This window comes from Myotis brandtii, unplaced genomic scaffold (assembly GCF_000412655.1).
Source record: "Myotis brandtii unplaced genomic scaffold, ASM41265v1 scaffold157, whole genome shotgun sequence".
Taxonomy (NCBI): domain Eukaryota; kingdom Metazoa; phylum Chordata; class Mammalia; order Chiroptera; family Vespertilionidae; genus Myotis; species Myotis brandtii.
Window position 1 is genome coordinate 657,869 of NW_005355708.1, and position 22,421 is coordinate 680,289.

The 22,421-nt window shown below is 57.4% G+C and overlaps 1 protein-coding gene across 1 annotated transcript in view; it reads left to right on the top strand.

Moving 5' to 3' along the window:
- The window catches only part of LOC102262033 (protein sidekick-2), a 71,261-nt gene that overhangs the window by 8,732 nt on the left and 40,108 nt on the right, over positions 1 to 22,421 (top strand). The window contains exons 2-5 of the mRNA XM_014536203.1: positions 1,754 to 1,860; positions 9,381 to 9,528; positions 15,520 to 15,653; positions 21,072 to 21,183. Coding sequence (XP_014391689.1) covers positions 1,754 to 1,860; positions 9,381 to 9,528; positions 15,520 to 15,653; positions 21,072 to 21,183 — 501 coding nt within the window. The remainder of the gene's footprint in view (positions 1 to 1,753; positions 1,861 to 9,380; positions 9,529 to 15,519; positions 15,654 to 21,071; positions 21,184 to 22,421) is intronic.

A 22,421-nucleotide genomic window follows, 5' to 3' on the forward strand; every position in this document is an offset into this window, starting at 1 on the left:
TGATGATGGTGGTGGTGATGATGGTGGTAATGATGGTGATGGTTATGGTGGTGATGATGGTGGTGATGATGATGATGGTGGTGGTGGTGATGATGGTGGTGGTGATGATGGTGGTAATGATGATGATGGGCCCGCACTGGAATTCATGTAAAACTAAACTTGGCAACTCCGGGAGTGAGATCGCTCTGTCCCAGGGTTGGCACAGCCGGGCGCAGGCGGCAATGAGCTTATCCACCGAGTCAGCTGGACAAACCCTAGGACATTGATCCGACCTATTTTTGATGGTCATTTATAGGTTGTTTCAGGTTGTTATTTGTTTATCTCTGCCGGTACAAGGGAGGTATCTCAGGCACAAGCCCCTTGACTCATGAGCTCTGTGCTGGGTCATTCATTCCCTGGGAATGGGAAAGGGGGTCCCAGAGGGGCTGCCAGGGGAACTAACCCCTCCATACCAGAGAGCATTGCCTGCCTGGGTCTCGGTGCCAGAAGCTGCTCTGGCCTGGCCGCCTCCCTGCCTCTCAGCCAGGTGAGCTCCTCTCCTCCTGCTCTCCAGCGGCTTTTCCTGCAACACCAGACTCTGCTGCTCTTCGGTCCAGGCATGTGCTCCCGAAGCAGGCTCCCCAGGGGCCTCCTCGGATTCGTGCATCCCGGCCCCAGGGCCCCATGTGCAGAACCCACCCTGCCCTGCTCAGAAGACTTTTCCCACCACAGAGCTGCTGCGGGGTGTCTATCGCTCTGTCCCAGGGTTGGCACAGCCGGGGGCAGGCGGCAATGAGCGTATCCACCGAGTCAGCTGGACAAACCCTAGGACATTGATCCGACCTATTTTGATGGTCATTTATAGGTTGTTTCAGGTTGTTGTTTGTTTATTTCTGCCGTTACAAGGGAGGTATCTCAGGCACGAGCCCCTTGACTCATGAGCTCTGTGCTGGGTCATTCATTCCCTGGGAATGGGAAAGGGGGTCCCAGAGGGGCTGCCAGGGGAACTAACCCCTCCATACCAGAGAGCATTGCCTGCCCGGGTCTCGGTGCCAGAAGCTGCTCTGGCCTGGCCGCCTCCCTGCCTCTCAGCCAGGTGAGCTCCTCTCCTCCTGCTCTCCAGCGGCTTTTCCTGCAACACCAGACTCTGCTGCTCTTCGGTCCAGGCATGTGCTCCCGAAGCAGGCTCCCCAGGGGCCTCCTCGGATTCGTGCATCCCGGCCCCAGGGCCCCATGTGCAGAACCCACCCTGCCCTGCTCAGAAGACTTTTCCCACCACAGAGCTGCTGCGGGGTGTCTGTAACTTTAAGGACAGAGCAATGCAAAGCATTTGGGGAAGCATGTAAATTCCCCCGAGTCTGTCACCTCCACCCATTTCAGTTAATATTACAGCGCAGTCCCGTGCCTGGCCAAAATAAAACGCCACCACTTTTCTCAGTCATGAGAGTCACGGGAAAGGGGACAGGAGCCTCCAGCAGACCCAGCAGTGCTGGGAGGTCTGGTCGCGGCCAGGGTCAGGGGCTCGGGCACAGCTCCTCCGTCCTTGGGAAAGTGCGGGCTGCTTCCTGGACACCTGAGTAAATTGCCTGTGGGTGGGACTGTCCACTAGCTGAGGGCCTTTCTGTGACCCCATGACCTGGCCAGGGAGCAGAGCTCTCAGGTCCTCTTCATGCTGGAAGAGGGTGAGGTGGTGCCCTCTGCCCTCTGACCCCAGTCTGACCTGTGCACCCCCGCAACTGCCTGCTTGCTCACTGGCTGTCTCGTCTGCCCTCAGGTACATGATCACCAGCCTGGACCGCACCCATGCTGGCTTCTACCGCTGCATCGTGCGCAACCGGATGGGTGCCCTGCTGCAGAGGCAAACCGAGGTGCAGGTGGCCTGTGAGTACCGGGGTGACGCGGGGCAGGGCAGGCGTGCAGCGGGAGAGGGGTCCCCACCCACAACACACTCCCTCTGTGCTCATTGGCGCTCACGGGCCAGTACTCTAGTTCTGCAGCTGATGGCACCGAGGCCTGGGGAGGTGGCGGCACCTCGCAAGGCCACGCGGCTGATAAATGACACACACGTCTGCTGGCTCTGAGCTCAGCACTCTTCAAAGAGGACCTGCTGCTTTGTTTTTTCATTTCTTTTTTAAATATATTTTTATTGATTTCAGAGAGGAAAGGAGAGGGAGAGAGGGAGAAATAGAAACCTCAGTGATGAGAGAGCCTCATTGATCGGCTGCCTCCTGCACGCCCTCTAATGGGGATCGAGCCTACTACCCAGGCATGTGCCCTTGACTGGAATCTAACCCAGAAACCTTCAGTGCACAGGCTGATTCTGTCCTGACTGAGAATCAAACCGTGACCTCCTGGTTCATAGGTCAATGCTCAACCACTGAGCCACACCCTCTCTCCCCCCTTCCTCCCTCCCTTCCACTCTCTCTAGAAATCAGTAGAAAAAATATCCTTGGGTGAGGATTAACAAAATAAAAATTAGAAAGTAACCCCTCATCCAGAGCCCACGGGCTTGCCTCAGACCTAGCACAGGAGAGAGCTTCCCGCTTGGAGAGAAGTGGGAGAGAAGCTAATAGGAAACCTCGAGTGAGGCAAAGATGTTTATAATAATTATGGAAAACAGCCATAACCAGGAGTGGAGGACAGCCTGTCCCCATAAATCAGCACTAAAGGCAACCCGACTCTCCGAGGAGCAGAAAAGCCCTGAATTCAAATGATGGACAGGGCCGCCGTCGGGTGGCTGGCGGACTCCCTGGAGCTTCATGTAGCGGTGCCCAGTCCAGCAGGGAAGGGGCAGCTGTGGGGCAGCCTCCAGGGAGACTGCACTTGCGTGTGTGCGTACACGTGTGTGCAAGTGTAGGTGCACCAGTGTGGGTTCGTGCACGCATATGTGCAGATGTGTGTGTCTGAATTCGTCTGTCTCTTTGTCCCCCTGTGTGTGGGAGAGAACGTGTGTGTGAGTGTATGCACATATGCATGTCCGTGCATGTGTGCATGTGCATGTGCAGATGTGCATGGCTGGATACGTCTGCCTCTTTGTCCCCTGTGTGTGAGAGAGGACATGTGTGTGAGTGTGTGCACATGTGTGTAAGTGCATGCATGTGTGTGTGCAGATGTGCATGGCTGGATACGTCTGCCTCTTTGCTCACCTACGTGTTGGTAAGAACATGTGTGTGTGCGTGCGTGGAGTTGGAAATGCCATCCAGGACGCGAGTGGTCCAGCTGTGTCTGCCTCTTTTCTCACCTACGTGTTGGTGAGAACGTGTGTGTGTGTGTGTGTGTGTGTGTAGTTGGAAATGCCATCCAGGACGCGAGTGGTCCAGCTGTCGTGGGGCGTGTCTGTTCCGAGCCCGTGGTGCATAGAGACAGTAGGAACTTTCTGGAGTTGCGAGCCCTCGGATGACAGTCTCCCCTGGGCAGGCTGCGCTGGTCAAATGAGAAGGAAGGGCCCTGGCCGGGTGGCCCAGTTGGTTGGAGCATCATCCGTGCACCAAAACGTTGCAGGTTTCATTCCTGGTCGTCGGGTGCGCACGGGAGGCAACCGATTGATGTCTCTCTCTCTCTTTCCCTTCCTCTCTCTCTAAAATCAATCTTTTAAAAACACACTTAAAAAGAGTGAGAGAGAAAGGAAGGGAACCCAGCGTCCCCGTGACTGAGACACTTCCTCCTTGGCCATGATAGGGACCCAGAGCCCAGGACTCAGCCCACTGACACCCTCTCCTCCCTCCCCCGCCCCCCGACAATACACATACTCCTCACACACATGCACCCAGCATGAGGATGCTCCCTCGACACCAGGCCACACACCTGCGTGGGCCCTGCCCCAGGCCCACAGGGGTCCTCGGGCCCCCAAGCCGAGGGGTGGCTTGTGACCAGGCCCAGGGGCAGAGCAAGCACAGTGCACTGGTGGCGGCAGAGGCCTTCGGGGAGGACCAGGTGCTGTAAGGAGGCTCGGACCACCCTGGGCTCCCAGCCTGGAGACTCAGGGCCCAGCAGCTTTCTCCTCTCTGCAGGGCCCACCGTCCCTCATCTGTCTACCATCCTGGGTACATTCCTAGCCACCCCTCTGCCCTCCGGGCTGGGTGAGGGCGAGACAAGTGAGGCTTGGAGGATGCAAAATTTAAGGAGGGCTCCCTCTCAGGTCCTCACCGTGCACTTACAGGAGCCCTAGAGCAGGTGCCTCCTTAAATCTTTCACCTCATTCACGCTATCCCAATCCTGGGCCCTACAGTCAGTCATCCTGCATCTGTCTGTCTGTCCGTCTGTCCGTCTGTCTCTCTTACCCGGTCACATGGCTCTGGGGATGGGTGGGGATGGCTGGTTCTCCAAGTCCCTGCATCTCTCCTCAGCAGCGTCCACCTCCCGGGGTGGGAGGGCTCTGTCCTGGACGCCAGATGACCCCTGTCCTTGGGGACGCCTTCCTTCCAGGGATCAGCCAGGCAGGCCCCGCCCCTGGCTCCACCCCCTCCCCAAAGAGAGACTGTGAATTGGGTTCTAATTGAGAAATTAATAAGGCAGCTGTGCTAACAACTAATGATAATAGCAAAGTCATTACAGAAGGGTTCTTTACATGTTTTTAATTACAGCAATTAAGGGGAAGTCAATAAAACACCCACCCCTCCCCAGCTCCCTTCCTGTCCCCATGGGGCGTCTCTCCTTGGTTTTTTTAAAGTCACCGCAAGTTTCTGGCAGGTGACAAGCGGGCTGAGTGGCTGAGACGGTGGGGAGCGTCCTGAGCCGACAGCTGCCCTCCCACCACCAGTCTCCACGTCCAGACCCTGTGGGCACCTGTGTTCTCCTCACCTGGGCAGCTTCCCCGCCCCCGTTGGCTGGCTTTGGGCGCAGACTTGGAGCCCCAGCACCGACCTGCCCTCACTCTGCAGGGCACAGGGGCCCTGCCCCATGGGGAGCCAGCCTGCTCCCCGTTACCCTGGGGGCTCAGTCTCCTCTACAAAACGGGACTTGAGGGCATCGAGCCTGTTGTCACGTGGCCTGGGCTTGATGCCCAGAATGTCACCCATGGGCTCGCTGCTTTTAATCCTCAGCCTGAGTGTGTGAGTGTGGAAACGTAGGGGCCGTGCCGTGGTTCAGGATAGCATCGTTGTGTGCTTCCGGAGCCCCCATTTTACCGGAATGTTTATGAAACAACGGTGGCTGCCCGCCTACGGCGCACCGAGCCCTGCTCTAGGCAGGGACGACATAGGAACAAAAACAAAACACTCATGCCCTAGCCGGTTTGGCTCCGTGGATAGAGCATCAGCCTGCAGACCAAAGGGTCCCGGGCTCGATTCCAGTCAAAGGCACGTACCGTGGCTGCAGGCTCCTCCCTACCTGGGCCCTGGTAAGGGTGTGTGCCATAGACAATCAATCGATGTGTTTCTCTCATATCGATATTTCTATCTGTCTTTCCCTCTCTCTTCCACTCTCTCTAAAAATCAATGGAAAAATATCCTCCGGTGAGGATTAAACACACACACACACACACACACACACACACACACACACAAACAAACAAGACATTCATCCCTGCCCTCAAGGAAAGTAGTAGGGACAACATAAAAGGACAATATAGAATAGACTAGAGACTATAGACGGCCCATGAAGAAAAATAAAATGTTATAAGGAAAAAGGAAGCCAGGTGAGATGGGTGGAGGCTGGGACAGGGGTCCTATTTGAAATGGTGTCTGAGGAGGTGACATTGAGCACAGTCTGGAAGGAAGGAAGGAGGTGAGCCACACAGACCGAGAGATGGGTCTTTCCAGGCCAGGGAACAGCAAGTGCAAAGGCCCTGGGGTAGATTTGAGTGTCTGAGGCCAGGGTGGCTGGAGCAGAGTGTGGGACGTGGAGAGTCAAAGATGTGGCTGAGGAAGTGAGGTGCTGGGGACAGATGGTGGCATGCTAAGATGTGGTTGGTACTTTGGCTGTTACTCAGAATAGTGGTTGGGGGCAGTGGCACGATACCATCTGATTAGACGGAGCAGCATTGTTTTATAATAAACAAATAAAACCACTATGAAATGCCACCTCATGCCCACCAGATTGGCCAAACCCAAGGAGTCTAGAAGACCAAGCATTGGCAGTAGCTCCCATCTGCGCTGATGGCAGCGTGAATAGGAAAATTGGTGCCGATTTGGAAAGCAGTTTGGCATTATCTTGTAAAATTACCACGTGCACAGCCTGCAAGCCAGCAGTGCACCTTTAGGCTCATACTCTGGGGACTCTCTTAGCTGCAGGAGATGGTTCTTAGCAGGCCAGCCAGCCACGGACACCAGCCCAACCTGCAGCGGCGCTGTGCTGCCTCCATCCACGGCATCCAGGCAGCCGTGAAAACGACTAAGCTAGGTGCAGGGACGTCGATGGGGCTCCAAAAATATGTTGCACAACAAAGCGAGTCACAGTAGACGACACAGCATGCTCTCAGGTACAAAGGGCTTAGCAACCGACTAAATTAGCCATAATTGTTTACGGAGGTGTCTAAAGGTGGTGAAACTTGGGGGGTGGAGGGCGATGCATGATTGACAAACCTCTGGAGAGGGAGGGCATGTGCCTGGGAGGGGCGCAGCGGGGCAGGACGAGGTTTGTCAGAGTTCCGGTCCAGAGCTGGGTGCTGGGTACACGAGTGTTTGTTCTGTTCTCCTTTAAATGATGCCTATAATTATATTCGCTCTTTTGTGTGTAATGACATATTTCATGGTAAGAACGGCTTTAAGAATAAATAAAAGCGATGAGTAGATTCTGAAGCAGAAAGCCTCCTTCCCAGACCTTTTCAGCTGCAACAAAGACATCAGGGAGCATTGGGAGGCCGCCTCCAGCTGCACCCAGGCCCGCGCTGCTGGCTCCGGGGATTGGTGGGGGCAGTTGGATCAGCGCTGCAGGGCACGCAGGTGTATTAGCCGCGAGTGCAGGAGAGGAGGTGCAGCAGCCCCTGTGTCTACCTCAGTGCCAGGAGCTCTCCCAGGGGACCCGGACCCGGCCCTGGGGCGGTGGCCCTCTCTCCTCTCCTTCCTCCTGCACGGCTGCCTGAGTGACTCCCTCCTGGCTGCCCTGCTGCTGCTGGTCAGTCCGTGCCTGGCTGTGCCTGGGCCCAAGCGCTGAGGCACAGGCTCCTGGCAGACCAGGAAGCCCATCTGACAGAGTGAAGTGGGGAGGGTGGGAGGGTAGGGGCCTGAGAGCCACGGGGAGGCAGGGGGACTATGGGACGGAAAGGTGCAGGGCAGTGTCAACTGCAGAACTTGGACCTAGGCCAGCCGTGCCCTTCCTTCATCCATCCACCATACATCTACACATGCATACATACAAACACACATGCATGCACATGCATATACATACATCCTACCATACAAACTTACACATACATTCAGATGTACATACATGCAGACAATTTTCCATGCCTCCATCCCTCACTCCTCCTCCCGTCCATCCATCCACCCTTCCTCTATCCATCCATCCATCCATCCATCCATCATTTATCCATCCACTGAACAGACCCATGCCCCTGCCCTACTGGCCTTCTTTCATTTCCTCTCACTGGCCCTTCTCTCCGACCTCCTAGCCTTCACATCCTCCCTTCCCCCCGGACCATCAGCCCCCCCAACAACTCACACACACACACACACACACACACAGCTAACTCCTGCTCCTTATGCATGTCTCTCCATGAAGGGAGCCTCTCCCACCTCCATCTACAGGAGGTTCCCTCTGCTGCCTCGCAGGCAAGGACCCTGATCTTCTCACAGCCGTCACCTATGTCCCTGAACGTTTGTCTGTGAGTTGGCTTGCTCATCCTGTCTCCCTGGACAGACTCGAAGCTCCCGGAGGCCAGGGCCAGGGTCCTTCAGTGCCACAGAGCCTGCCTGGCCCACGGAGGGGCTCAGTAAGAGCCATGCCTGCTGGCACTGGGTGAGCTTAGAGAGAGCGCGGGGCCAGGTGTCTTGTAGGGGTTCGCTCATGCGTACCACGGAATATAACAGCCTCTTAAAGCTGACACTGTAGTAGGAAGAGATAAAGAATGTGCATGAAGAATGTTAATGCCGGGTGTGAGTCATGAGAGAGGCGGCGAGGGAGCGGGAAGGGGGGCCAGGTTGGAGCGCGGGCCCTGCCCAGCCCTCACCGCTTAGCACCGGATCAGCCACTCCATCTCCATGAGCTTTAATTTCCTCACTGACGAAATGGAGCTAATAAAACTGCAGAGAGGAAAAAGAAACACTATTACCATGAAATTGCTTCAAATTGTTCAAATATATCTTCAGAGTCCTGTGAAAAGTTTTTTAAATAGATAAAATTATTGTAAGAACTGGAATCAAGGTGATTTACTGACACAATTCTTTATAGGCAGAGCCGAGTAATAGCAATTAATCAACAACTAAAAATGTTTGTTTATCAACGTTGAGCTTCTCGTGTTGTCATGACGATTCAGTGAGACAGTGCCGGCCACGCCCACCTGAAAGTGAACCTGGCGCTGGGTCCCTGTTCAACACGTCCTTGTTCTTTGATTCTGGTTGGGTCGTGTGGGGTCATCTTTGTTGAAGAGGTTGATGCTGACACGAAACTTTGAAAAAATATATAGGATTCTATTATTTTAACACTACAAATACAAGGTATCGTGTTTAGCACTTTAACTTACTCTTCCGGTTTCTATGGCTGCATGACCACGTAGGCCAAAGCATGATGGTGTAGCGCGGTCATTTCTTACGCTCAGAGACTCTGGGAGCCTTGACTCTGCACAGAGCAGAGTAGGGGCAGCTTGTCTGTGCTCTGTGATGACTGAGGTTTCAAAGACCAGGGGCGGAGGTTATCTGAGGGCCCACACGCTCACTCACACGTTTGTGTTGACGCTGGCTGTCACCGGGGGCCCTCGGTTCCTTCCCACGTGAGCTGTTCCCATGTCTGTGGGGGCTAGATTGAGCTTCCTTCCAACATGGCGGCTGGACTTCAAGCAGGAGCATCTGGGGGGCAGGGCTGAAGGACAGCCTGGCCTGACTCCAGACTCTGAGGGTCCAAGTTCAAATCCTGCCACTGCCCCTTCCATGGCCACATGACCTGGGACAGAGTCAAACCCTGACTCTGCCCATTTCCGTGGCGTGCCCGGGCTCCCTGAGCCCATGTGGGGAGTATTTCAGTTGCAAAGTGTGTGGAATAACGACCAGACTCTCATGACCGTGGGACCAGTCCGTTGCTTCGTGGGTACGTATGGGTAGAAATGGATGTCAACCCCAAAGGTCCAAGGCAGGGCACGTGATAGAAGGGGCGGTGAGGTCATGAGGGGTGGTCTGAGCGGGGTGTCACCCTGCGCCCTGGTCATCCTGCGGGCATCTCCCCTCCACTGTCACCACTCCCTCCCCCGGAGTGGCCAGTCTCTGCCACCTCCCCAACCCCTGACCCCGCGTGTGCTCTTCCCTCCGCAGACATGGGGAGCTTTGAGGAGGGCGAGAAGCGCCAGAGCGTCTCCCACGGAGAAGCCGCCGTCATCCGCGCCCCCCGCATCGCCAGCTTCCCACGGCCACAGGTGACCTGGTTCCGGGACGGCCGCAAGATCCCGCCCAGCAGCCGCATGTGAGCACCCGGCTCGGGGAGCCACGGAAAAGGGGGCGCCTTGCCCTGGGAGGGAGGTTTGGGGGCGAAAATAAAACCCCAAACACTGAGCGGGGCCCTTTCGCAGCGGCAGCTGCTCACAGCCCTCCTGGGACACAGCAGCCTGGGGACCTCCCACACGACAGCGTGTGGCTTACGAGGGCCTTTCTGGGAATGTGCGTGCGAAGACAGGGAGCAGGAAGCAAGGTCGCCTTCCTGGGGAATCCCGGGCGGGCACTGGCCCCCTTCTCGGCTGGAGTGTAATCCTGCCTCCCAGCGCGCTCACCAAACCCAAACAGGCGCAGGCACAGGCAGAGGCTCCCTAAAAGGCCTGGCCCTGATGGGCGCCGGCCCCTGGGTGTTTCCGGTGTGCGGGGTGCCGGGGGGTCCGTGGCGTGCCCGGGCTCTGTGTGTTTTGGCTGCTGCGAGGAGGTGAGGCCAGGGGCCCAGCAGGGAGAGAACACACGGCTCTTTCAGCCCTAACAAAACCCCTCTGTGTGGCCCACGGCGTCGGTGGTGGCAGCCTGGCTTGTGGGCAGGAACGAAGGAGCCAGCACCTCCACAGAGGGCACGGGCAAGCATTTCCTCCTGGGACACGCCCGGCCCTCTGGACCCCCTGGGGGCCTGGAGCCAGCCAGGCTCTCCCTTCCGGGCTCCCCCTGGCCCCTCTCCCGGGAAAGGAGACGGACACCTTGTCCGGGTCCCCTGGGGCAGGAGCGGTAGGTGGAGCCAGCCTGCCTCTGTAGGAAGCAGGAGCTGAGGTGGACGGTTCTTGCCTTTGGGGACCAGGACATGTAATGAGAGAAGCGTAAGGGTCATCACAGTGGCTGTCATTTAGGGGCCTCCGCTGTGTTTGCAGGCCTGGGTTAACCCTCTGTATGCCATGAGCGTCTAGAGACGCTTTTTAAAAAGTCACTTTTCGTGAGAATTTCCAACTGAAAAACATTCAAGGACCCCCAAATTGTGAGTAATATATTTATTTTTATAACATTCTTTGCAAATTTATTTTTTAAATTAAATTCAAATACCGTGGCGTGTGGGGATGGTCTCCGTTTTGGACGTGTGGCAGTTGACCGATTAAGCACAGTCCATACCTCACCCTCCCCTCTGGGACAGGGGAGCACCTCCAAGGAAGACACCTCTCTCTCCTTCCCTCCTCACTCCCCAGAGGAGTGCACACTCCAGAAACATGTGTGGAATAAATGACGCTCAGGACCACCCTAGGAGGGGGCTAGTTTTATCCCCATTTTACAGATGGCAAAGTCAAGCCCCCAAAGTTTAACGACTTTGCCAGATCTCAGCACAGCGGGTTCCAGGCTTGCAGACTCCAGACTCAGGTCCTTAATTCTGTCTTACGTAGACATTGTGTGAGAAGAGGGTCAAAGATATGGGGACAAAACGGAACAAGTGATTGCCCTTGGAAGGAATTGGTCCTGGTATGGTGATTCTCAACCTGGTGACCTCTTGAAATCATTTGGGACACTTTAACATATACTGATCTTTAGATCCTACACACCCCCCCCCCATTCTGACCTCATTAAATGGGATGTACCCTGGCATCAGGATTTTTAAGTGCTCCCCAGTGATTCCAATATGCAGTTGAGAACCACTGTCCTAGAATGTATCAGTTACCTACAGACATGATAATGCTGTGTAACAAATGGTCCCAGGGGCCTGAAACAAGAAGCGTTTATTTGTCATAATGAATCTGCAGATTGGTGATGGTGGCTGGGCTCTGTCTCTTGGCCGGATTGGCTGGCTATTGACGGATCAGCATGGCCGGGTGACTCATCTGTGCTCCACGTGGCTCACCCTCCAGCCAGCCTATCCTAGCATCCTCCTCTCCTGGCAACTGCGAAGGAGCAGGAGAGAAGCAGAACCAGCTTTTTTTCCAAGTCTCTGCTCACCTCCCATTGGTCAAAGAAAGTCACGTGGCAGAACTCAGACTCACGAAGCAGGGGAACTGACTCTGCCTTTTGGTTGAGAGGACCCAGGACGTCACATGGCAGAGGCTGTGGATGCAGAACTGGGGGGAGAATTAGAGCCAAACCCGTTGCAGGGTAGCAGGGGCCCTCAGGCTGTGTGAGCCAGGTGCCCCCTTAATCCTAGTCACGGTTCAATAAGCCAACAGAGCACGGTCAACCGTTAATGCAGACAGTGAGGTTGAACTGTAGAATGCTGCGTCACACGGGTGCTGAGGCAGGTGGTGAGTCCTCGCCCCTCCCTAACCCCTTTCTGAGGTTATGTCACGTGTCCGAGGCGTATCCGGGGTGGCATCCTGCAAGCCCATCACTTAGTCCTGGCTCCCTGGAATGCCCTGTGGAGAAGGATTCTGAGGACTCGTTCAGACTCAGTGGAAACCCAGGTCCCGTGGGTGCCTGTCCAGACCATGAGAGATTGACAGCACGTGCCGTGGCTGCGGGAGGGGACACGTGGGCCCTTACCTACCACAGGTGCTGTGATAGGTGGAACCCTGTCTGCATCCTCACTCCCATCATCCCTTGCCCGGCACCTTCCCACCTCCTCTTCTCATTCCTCGCCTCTGTCCTCACCCGCCTTTCATCCCCAGCAGCCCGGGCACCAGGGCAGAAGGCCTTAGGGAGCACGCGCAGGCTCCCGCCTTCTCCGCACGCCTTCCGAGCACGATAGCGCACCGGGGTGATGTTATCTCGGCAATTACAGCGGATTAATACTCATAACCGGGAGGAAAGGTTCCTGGTAGGAAATTCTCTGGTGTCTGTTTGCCAGCGATACCTATCTGATGAATGCCGCTGGCCGGAGGGCTGTGCGGGCCAGGGCTGCTCTCTGCCCGGCACAGCGGGTGATCAGCAGCACCTCGCCCATCCCCCGGTGCTCCGCAGACCAGGTTCCTAACAGCCGGTGCTGGGGGCTTTGGGCAGGTTCTGGGATGATTTATTTTATTCTTAATTAAATGATCCATTGGGCCCCCTGGAGCCGGGGAAATAAGCTGACTTAAGAGAAGTAGCAGATGCCGGGTGGGGTGGGGGAACCTGGCAAATTGAAAACCGGAGGAGGATGCCTAAAAATAGAACCCAGCCCCCCCCACACCCCAACGGAGAGCTGAGCCCTGCCAGCCAAGCCCCAGAAAACTCCGGGCTTCTTTCAGCATGGGTGCATGGGGGTGGGGGGTGGGGGGTGGAGCGAGTGCCAGAACAGCTTTGTGCACTTGGAAAGTGAGGTCCAGGGTAGTTCCAGAACCATCTATGGAGCGGCCGGTCATGTCGAAGCGGGCTGTGAGCCCAGGGACCTTTTTTATTGTCCCCCCCTCCTACTGAGGGCAGAGGGAGGGCAGGGCAAAGGTCATTATCACTTCCCAGTCTCTGTGCCTCCTGTTCCACTCCACAGCCAGAACTCAAACCCAGGCCTGTGGCTGCTGGTCCAGGCAGCTTCCCTCTGGTGCTGGTTCAGGCACCGCTAGCTGCAGTAACAGACAGACCCCTGAACCATAGATGTTTATTTAGTAAAAGCCCACCACAGGCGAGGGGTGGGAGGGGTGCTCCTCTCCAGTCACTGGGGGACCCTGGTTGGTGGGAGTTGTGTCGTCATCGACACTGGGCTTCCCAATTGTTCTGCTCTGACAGGGGAGCACAAGAACATGGGGATCATGCAGGGGATTCTGTGGTTCAAGCTGAGACACCCCACTAGCTCAGCCACATTGCCCCCTCTCTGGATTCCGGGGGGGTGAGGGGTTGAGAAGGGCGGCCCCTGACTTCTCAGTGGCTACCTGTGGAGGGGGCACCTGAAATTGAAGTGGGCAGCGACCGTATCTGCCACCTCGGATGCCACCCCACCTAGGACAGGGCATCTCAGCCACGACACAATGGACATTTGGGGCCCAACAAATTCCCGTTGTGCGGTGCACCGTGGACTAGCAGCACCCTGACCTCTGCCACAGGTGCTGGTCACAGCCCCACAGCTGTGGCAGCCAGATGTTGTTCCGACGCTGCCCGGGGTCGCCTAGAGGGCAGAGCCACTCCTGGTGGAGAACCACGGGCCTAGAAGGATGGGTCATGATATAGACAAAGTGTAGCTAAAGGGAGAGAAGCGGGGGGGTGAGGGGGGGCGGCTTCCTGGTCAAGGAGAATGAACTGGAGGCGGAACTTCCTTCCCTGGACGCCAACAGGGGGCTCCCGACAGGCAGGTGAGCGGGACCGTGGGACCAGCGCCCGGTGCGCCCTCCCGCCCCAGGCTTCCTTCCACCCGCTCCCGTGGCAGTGGGAGTGGCTGGGAGGCTGGAACCCATGTGGTCCAAGCGCATAGCTGCTCATTGGGTCAGTCCTGAGCCTGGACCATGTGCCAGCTGAGGGCTGTGAGAGGGAGGGGGATGCCTCGGACCAAATGGACACAGAGCAGAAGCAGGGACCGGAATCAGAACCCCCGCCCTCGGGGCTGGAAGGAACCCTCAGGAACAGGTGCTGCCACCCCTTGCTCAGATGGGGAAACTGAGGCCCAGCGAGGAGGGGGTTGCGTGCTCCTCAGGGGCTGGGCCAGAGCTCCGTTCCTGAGCTCACCCCTTGCCCCGGCCAGAGCCCAGCCTCCCTCCCCCAACCCTCGCCCACCCACAGGCTCCACTGAAGGGAGTCCCAGGTGGGGAAATGGTCGCCATCCCCGCCCGTTTTTGTTGCTTTTTAAGTATTTTAGCCTCACTCTGTCCCACCTCCCATCACCGCATTAGCTGGAGGTTATAAGCGCTCGCAGAAAAACAGACAGGGGCAGCATTAGGGCGCCCAAGAATTGGGGCAGGAGGGCATTGCCTTCCTACTTCCCAGCGCCCTGCTGAGAACTCCCCCAGACTGCACGTGAACCCCCAAATACACGGGAGCGAGGGGGCCCCAGCCAGCCCAGCTGGGAGAGCGGCTGGAGAGGCATTCGCGGGGCTGTTTGTTTGAGAGCTTGTTTAAAACTCTGTAACATTCACCTAATGGGAAAATTTGAAAAGAATTCAACTGGATGTGTCCTTGTTAAACTAACATTAAGGATATTTAACAGCTGTCTCGGGCACATCGCATTAAAATCCGAGATCGACTTGACAAACTAATGGTTCTGTCTGTCACGGGGAGAGTGGGTGAGCGGAGATGACAGCTGAGCGGCGTGGGCAGTGCCCCCGGCACGGCTTCACCCACATCCAACAGGCTCCCCAGCTGCCCGCCCGGACAAGCCCCTTGTCCTGCCTGCAGACCCGGGTGCTGAGGGGCTGTGTGAGGGGGTCCACGCAGAGGGAGCCGGACCGGGAGCCCACAGCCCACATCTGCACCCCACTGCCCGGCCACCACCTTTTTCCCTCTCCACCAGCCCAGCCCATCCACTCCTTTGACCAGCTTTGGGGAGGTGGACACTGGTCCCATGAGGGGGGGCTGGTGGGGGATGTGAACCCAGAAGTCCATGCTCCTGGTGACTTGCGGCTTTTGGATCAACCTAGACAAATTTAGGATGAGGATAAGGCACTGATTCTGGAATGGTCCTGTTCATTTCTAAATTTAACATCATTGCTCATCGTTCATCCATTCATTCATTCATCACTCATTCATCATTCATTCTTCATTCATCATTCATTCATTCATTCATTCATTCTAGGACACTTCTTCAGGTGTCTGGGTGCCCCTGGTGCATCCACAGCACTAACCACCTGCCCACATAGCCATCGATGCTGTGACAGGAAAGGGCAGACGTCCCAGGGACCTTGTGGGCACAGCCCGCAGCCCAGGCGTGGGGTGGGGACAGGGAGCCTCCCGTGGACGGCGGTCTGGGACTCTGGACACGTGCTGTATTGGGGTCTGGTCCCCAGCGCTGGCAGCGTGTTCTCTACAAAGTGTGGGTGGATTGCAGGCGTACGTGGTTCGGGGAGGGGGGCTGGAGGAGGAGCCCTGGAACCACCAGCTCCTGCCCTCGCTCCATCCCCGGTGCCGAGAGCCCCTCGGGCCCCTGTCAGCCGAGTCCTGTTCCCTTCCCCAGAGCCATCACCCTGGAGAACACCCTGGTCATCCTGTCCACGGTGGCTCCGGACGCCGGCCGCTACTACGTGCAGGCTGTGAACGACAAGAATGGGGACAACAAGACCAGCCAGCCCATCACTCTCGCCGTGGAGAGTAAGTACACAGCGGGCCTGGGGCGGGTGGCAGAGCTGACATTAAGTCTAGGGAATGGCGCTCGGGAGGGTCATGGGAAAGATGGAATGGATGGTGCTGGAGGGGGAAACTCAGCCGGGGGTCGAGTGCCAGAAGCAGGCAAGGAGGGGGCTGCGTTGGGAACCCCATTCCCATGACAAGTCTGAGACCCTGCCTCAGGAGAGGGGACGCCGGGCTTGGCGGTCAGCAGGGCCCTGGAGGCTGGGAGGCCGCGGGGTGGAGGGGAGGGTTACATTCGTGGACTGCGCCACCCTGGGCTCAGGTGCAGACAGGGAGAGCGGCCAGGAGGCGGGGAGCTCCTCTTTAAACAAATACACTAACCGCCTGTGCTCAGCTGGCACGTACAGGTGCAGCTTATACCCGGAGCCAGGCCGTCCTCGCTGCGGGGACACAGCTGCCGGCCACACTCCTGTCTGGAAGCACCTCGTCACCCGTCCCCAGAGTCCACCCGGTGCCCCGGAACAGAGAGGGTCAGCCCTCCCCGGGGCAGCAGAGGGTAGCAATTAAAAGGGTGTCTCCTTGAGCTTCCTTTGGCAAAGAGGCGTGTACTCCGAGCCAGCGATCTCCGAGCCAGTGTACTCCGAGATGGAGATGCTGGGATGTGCTCCCAGCCCGGCTGGCCCACCTCCCTCCCGGCCCCATCCCTGGGATCGAGGAGGTGCGGGGCCACCCTGCAGCCCCCCCCCACCCCCCCTCGAGATGCTGGGATGTGCTCCCAGCCTGGCTGGCCCCCTCCCTCCCAGCCCCATCCCTGGGATCGAGGAGGTGGGGGCCACCCTGCAGCCCCCCCCGAGCCAGGAACCACAGCATGTGCGGGATGAGGCCAGAGCTTCCCGCAGCAGCTGAGCAACCACGCAAGCTGGGGAGCCAGATGTTCCCGCCTCTGCACATCTGTCCCACCCCCGCTCCAAACCCAAGTCTCATTTATCATCGCGGTGCCTCTGGGACGCACCCGCCAGCAGCAAGAAGAGGGTACGGGCAGCAGGGGCCTTCCCGTGTCCTTCCTCTGACCCCAGCCTCTGTCTGTTCCTGGGCCTTCTGAGCGCCCGCAACCCGCTCCCCCATTTCTGCAGTTCTCTCTCCTGCGCCCCAGGTTCCAGTCTGCCTAGAGAGAGACCTGGATGCAGGGAGGGGGTTGCATTCTGGGGGCTGGCCTATCTGGGTCATGGTGTAACCTCTGACGTTGACCTGGGGCCAGGGTCACGGTCTAGCAGCCCATGACCTGAGGCTGCTGTTCCTGTGGGGAAAGGAATTTAACCGCCAGAGGGAGATGTTTATCCCCATATGTTTTTCAGTGGTCAGGACACCTAGGGTCCAGGGGCGTCCAGTGATTGGTAGGAAGCAAGGTTCATGGTCCAGGTCAAGGCCAGCCGTCGTCCTGAGTGACACACGCTCCCCTGAGACCAGAGGTCGGAGCCTCCTGTTCCATCCGTGTTCCTCCCCCTGCGCCCAATCTCCTGGCCGACTGCGGATTGTCCCCTCTTTGCTCCATGTTAACGCCCCACGGGAGGCAGGCAGGGCCCCTCTGGACCCCGCGTCCACCGAGCCTCCCCAGCTGTCTGTCTCTCCCACCCCGGCGCCCCTCGCCTCCTGCTCTCAGGCAGTGATTTGTGCCTGGTACCGGATGGGAGCAAAATCAGCTGGTTTTCAGTTAATTTCTCCTCCCACGAGCGACTGTGCCTCAAAACCCTGTGCCTGTCACTGACACACATCCCTGGTGCCTGCTGTCAGCCAGTGTACTCCGAGCAAATGCCTCGTAGCCCGCCACCGCCAGCTCCAGCTCCTCACGTTTATCCCCCCAGGGCCACCCCTCCCTCCGCTCCTCCCCCACCACCCTCTTCCCTCCTCTGCTCCTGCAGCTCAGCTCCTCAGCAGCCCTCCCAGGGATGCCCACACTCTTCGGAAACGAAGGACAGCCAGGCCAGTGGCCCCGGGCGTTGTCCCTGCCCAGGTGTAACCCCGGTGACCTCACACAGCCTGTGACATTGTCACACTCCTGAAAACGTCCATCCCTGGGGGGTGGCCCCACCCCGAAGGATCAGACCTGCACTGCCCAATAGAAATATAATGTGAGCTACATACGTTACTTAATATTTGACAGTAGCCGAACTTTTTAAAAAAGGGATGAGAAATAGGTGAAAAATTAATATTTTATTATATTTTACTTAACCCAACATATCTAAAATAGTACCATGGTAACGGACAATCAATGCTGGAACATATCCATGCGATATTTTAAATTGGTTGTTTTTTTTCATACGGTGTCTTCAAGATTACGTGTGTTTTACCCTTGCCACGCATCTCAATCTGGACACAAATTTTTCACCTGACATACGCTGCCTGGGTTTAGATTTCAGAAAATTTACGGCTGGGGAGGCGGGGCCTTGTGCCAGCTTGCTCCAGGCTTACTTAAAGGGTTCTGGTAACTGATTCGGGGGCCTGTTTTTAATTAAATGCAAATTATTTTAAATTAAATCCCATTAAATCAAAGGGGCACCGGGCACACATTGCCAGAGCTCACAGCCACCTGCGGTCCGTGGCCCCGGGCTGGGTTGGGAGGTCAGTCCCCGGAGGGAAGCAGCTACCCACCCACCCACCACCCCTCAGGTGACCTGTGGCCCAGGTGAGTCACGTGGTCCCTGGGCCTGTTTCCTCGGCTGTAATGGATGCCTGTGGCCCGTGGAGTTGGGGGGATCAAATGAGGTGACTCTGGGAGGCTGGATCTCAGTGGGTGCCTCTCGTTGTGCCTGTGACCAAAATCGTCCTGGGGCGGCAGGATCCAGCTTGGCCGGAGTGGAGGGAGCCCCTCTGCTTCCTCCCGCCCCGAGGCTGTCCACATCAGGAGCTCGCATGAAAGACGCCCCTCCTTTACTCCGGTTCACCCCAGTGTCCCAGGCACATCCCCAGGAGGAAGGACTGTCTGTCGTTTATTGAGCACCTACTATGTGTCAATAGTCTGCACTCACCAGACCAGCTCAGCTCGGGAGCAGATAGGGGTGTTGAACCAGGTCTCCCTGAACCCCAGGCCCCCCTTCTCTGGTCCAGGGTCCCTGGCCACTGCCTGTCCCTCCCTTTGAGCCCTGTAGGCTGCCGCCTGGGCCTGGGCATGAGCTTCAGGGTCCCTGGGGTGGGATGGAGGGTCAATATCTCTCCTCTCCTCTCCCAAAGCCACCAAGCCGGCCTGAGGCCCGGGGGCAGCCTTATATTTTTAAACTCCGAGGGCTCTGCTCCCCCGGCCACACTGTGGGGCACCGCTCGGGCCCCGTCTGTCTCCTCCTCGGGCCCCATCAATCTGGGTACCTGCGCACCCAGATATAATAAACACCTCAGAGTACGCTTTTATGGATTCAGCTATATCAGCAGCCTTCAATCGGATCGCATTTTATGGCCCCTACATAGGCTTTTATATTGTTGCAATTATTTTATTTTATACGCTTCTTTTCTTCCCCCCTTCATTTTACTTTATTTTTGACATTTTATCCCCATTCGACTTGGACCTTTCCCAGCCAGGCCTTGAGCGCAGGCAGGAAGACCTGCCCAGGGCTGACCGGGGGGGGGGGGCCGGGATGGCGGTGGAGCCTCGCGAGCCCTCCCCATCAAGGATGACCAATCTGTCGCTGTCGCCCGGGCTGTGCGTGTCATGGGGCCTGCCACCTCCCAGCCTCCTGGACGGGGGCCAGGGAGATGGGTCGTTTTCTGTGGGAGAAAAGTCCTCGGTTGTATTTTCAGGAGCCCAAGCAGATGTGCAGGGGATATTGGGGTTTCTGCCAATATCGGGGCTACCCTGCCCCACAAAGATTAAGACTCAACCACTTCTTAAAGGAAATGGCACTGCTCTCCAAGGAGGCTTCAGTTTTTTTGGTTTCGTTTGTTTTGTTTTAAATGTTTTTATTGATTTTAGAGAGGAAGGGAGAAGGATAGAAAGAAAGAGATAGAAACATTGATGAGAGAGGACCATCCACATCCATCAGCTGCCCCCTGCACACCCCACACTGGGGATCAAGCCTGCAACCCAGGCATGTGCCCTCGCCGGGAATCAAACCGGTGACCTCTTGGTGCATAGGTCGATGCTCAACCACTGAGCCACGCCGGCAGGGCTGTTTCGTTTTAATGAAGCCCACTCCTGCTCAGTTCTCACCATCAACCCTGGGTTAGTACATCGATAGTTCCATTCACTTGTTCACCTGACAAATGTATTTGAGCACCTACTGTGTGCCAGACAGCATTTCTTGTGCTGGAGATGTGGGAGGGGGGAGGAGTGCAAGACTGTCTGAGTCAGCCCAGGCTCCTGTAACAACCACAGACATGTATACCTCACTGTCTGGAAGGCCAAGATCAGGGCCCCAGCATAGTCAGTTCCCAGGCAGGGCTCTCTTCCTGGCTTGCCGACAGCCGCTTTCTCACTGTGTCCTCACATGGCAGAGAGAGAGAGAGAGAGAGAGAGAGAGAGAGAGACCCTTCCTAGTGACCTCATTGAACCCAGTTTCCTCCTAAGTGGTCCATCTCCAAATACAGTCTCCTGGGGGTTAGGGCTTCAACATGGGGATTTAAGGGGAGGCACAATTCAGCCGCAAGCGAAGATCCGTGAGGTTCCTGCCACAAGCAAGGTGTGAGCTTCCTGGGGCTGCCATAACAAGGTGCCCTCGCCTGAGAGGCCGATCCCAGAATTTCATTCTCTCACAATTCTGGAGGCCAGACGTCTGAAAGCAAGGGGTCTGCAGGCCCAGGAGCCTTCCGCACCTCCCCTCCCTTCCGCTGGCCCCGGCGATCCTTGGTTTCCTTGGCTTGTAGATGCATCACTCCCATCTCGGCCTCTGTCCGCACCTGCCCTCCCCCCCAGTGGCTGTGTCTGAGTCACCCTCTTCTTATCGGGACGTGTCCTATCGGGCAGAGGGCCCAGCCCGATGCAGGAGGGCCCCGTCGAAGTCTGCTCACTTCTGCAAAGACCCTTTTTCCACACGTAGCTGCTGTGGACGTGAATTTGGGGAAACACTGTTCAAACCAGTACGGGGGGGGGGGGGGGGGGGGTTGCGTTCTGGTGGAAGAGGCTGAACTAGAGGAAGGAAGCCAACGAGATAAACGCAGGTGGGGAAGGATGTGGAGGCCTCACACAGGACCGGGGACGAGGGGATGCGTGACTGCAGGGGGAGCGGGGAAGGCCCTGGAAGCCTCCAGTGGGTCTCTGTGGAGACCCCTCAGCAGAGGAGGAGGAGAGGTGAGGGGTCCCTGGGGTCAGTGTCTGGAGGTTCAGCTTGGGCTGCCCTGCGGCCACCTGCCCACTGGAAAAGGATGGGTGTCTGCCTGGCATCAGCCTCTAGCGGGCGCTGGGCAGAGATGGGGTTTCTGGCTCTTCCCAGCTAACACCTGACCTCTCCCCAGATGTAGGGGGGCCTGCAGACCCCATCGCCCCAACCATCATCATTCCTCCCAAGAACACCAGCGTGGTGGCCGGGACCTCGGAGGTGACCATGGAGTGCGTGGCCAACGCCAGGTGGGCAGTGCCTTCCCCCCCCCCCACTCCCCACCCAGGGGCTGCTCCGAGGAGACCTGTCGGAATTCAGGAAGGCCCTGGGGTGTCATATGAGAACCCGTGAAAGGAGAAAGGGTATTTAGCCCGAAGGAAGGACAGAGGGTGGCCGTGCCAGCTGCTGCCGCAGGCTGTCGGATACAAGCAGGCCGGCTCGTTCTCTGCAGGCCAAGAGGAGAGGTCGGACTCCGGTGGAAGCTAGAGGGCTGCCGGTCTCAGCCCAGGATACTGGGGACGGGGCGGTCCTCTCACGTCCAACCCTCAGAGCAGCCTAGAGACGGGCAGGGGCCTCTGCCCACAACGCCCTCCCTGCAGGCCGGCATGTGCCAGGAGACAGCTCACGTGATGGACTTTGTGGAGGGCAGACCTGTGCTCAGGGGCAATCCAGGCCCCTTCCTAGGCGTGCACAACCCTCACCGTTTTTGTTGTTGTTAATCGTCACCCAAGGATATTTTCTCATTGATTTTTAGAGAGAGTGGAAGGGAGGGGGAGAGACAGAGAGAGAGAAACATCGATGTGAGAGAGACACATGGATTGGTTGCCTCCCGCACGTGCCCCAGCTGGGGCTTGGGATCAAGCCTGCAACGCAGGTATGTGCCCTTGACCTGAATCAGTCACTGAGCCAACCAGCTAGGGCCAGGACACAGGAAACACTTCCATCCTGTGTGTGGTGCCGTGTTGCCTGTGTGTGGTGCCGTGTTGACTGTGTGTGGTGCCATGTTGACTGTGTGTGGTTCCGTGTTGACTGCGTGTGGTGCCGTGTTGACTGTGTGTGGTGCCGTGTTGCCTGCGTGTGGTGCCGTGTTGCCTGCCTTCCCACACAGCCTTTTTCTCCCCAACAACAACTCCCCAGCAGAGATGGCACTACTCCAGGGCTCAGAGAAAGCAAGCCACCCACCCGAGGTCACACAGCTGCCAAGAGCAGAATGCGCAAGAGAACAGGCCACCCTGAGGCCCGTGCTCACGGCCCTGCTCTGGGCCTCGGCCTCCTGGGCTGTGACACGGGAAGGTCCGAGCACCTGCCTCGGTGGTCAGGCCCGGGGGCCGGGTGCTGGCCCAGCCTGCCCTGACTCCTGGTTCCTGCTCCCAAGGGAGGAGGGAAGTGATGGGTGGGGGGAGACCAGTGACCCTGAGGTCACCCCGGCGGAGCCCCCAGAGAGCACATCCCTGTATGTAGAGTGTTTCTGCGAGTCCGCCCCTCG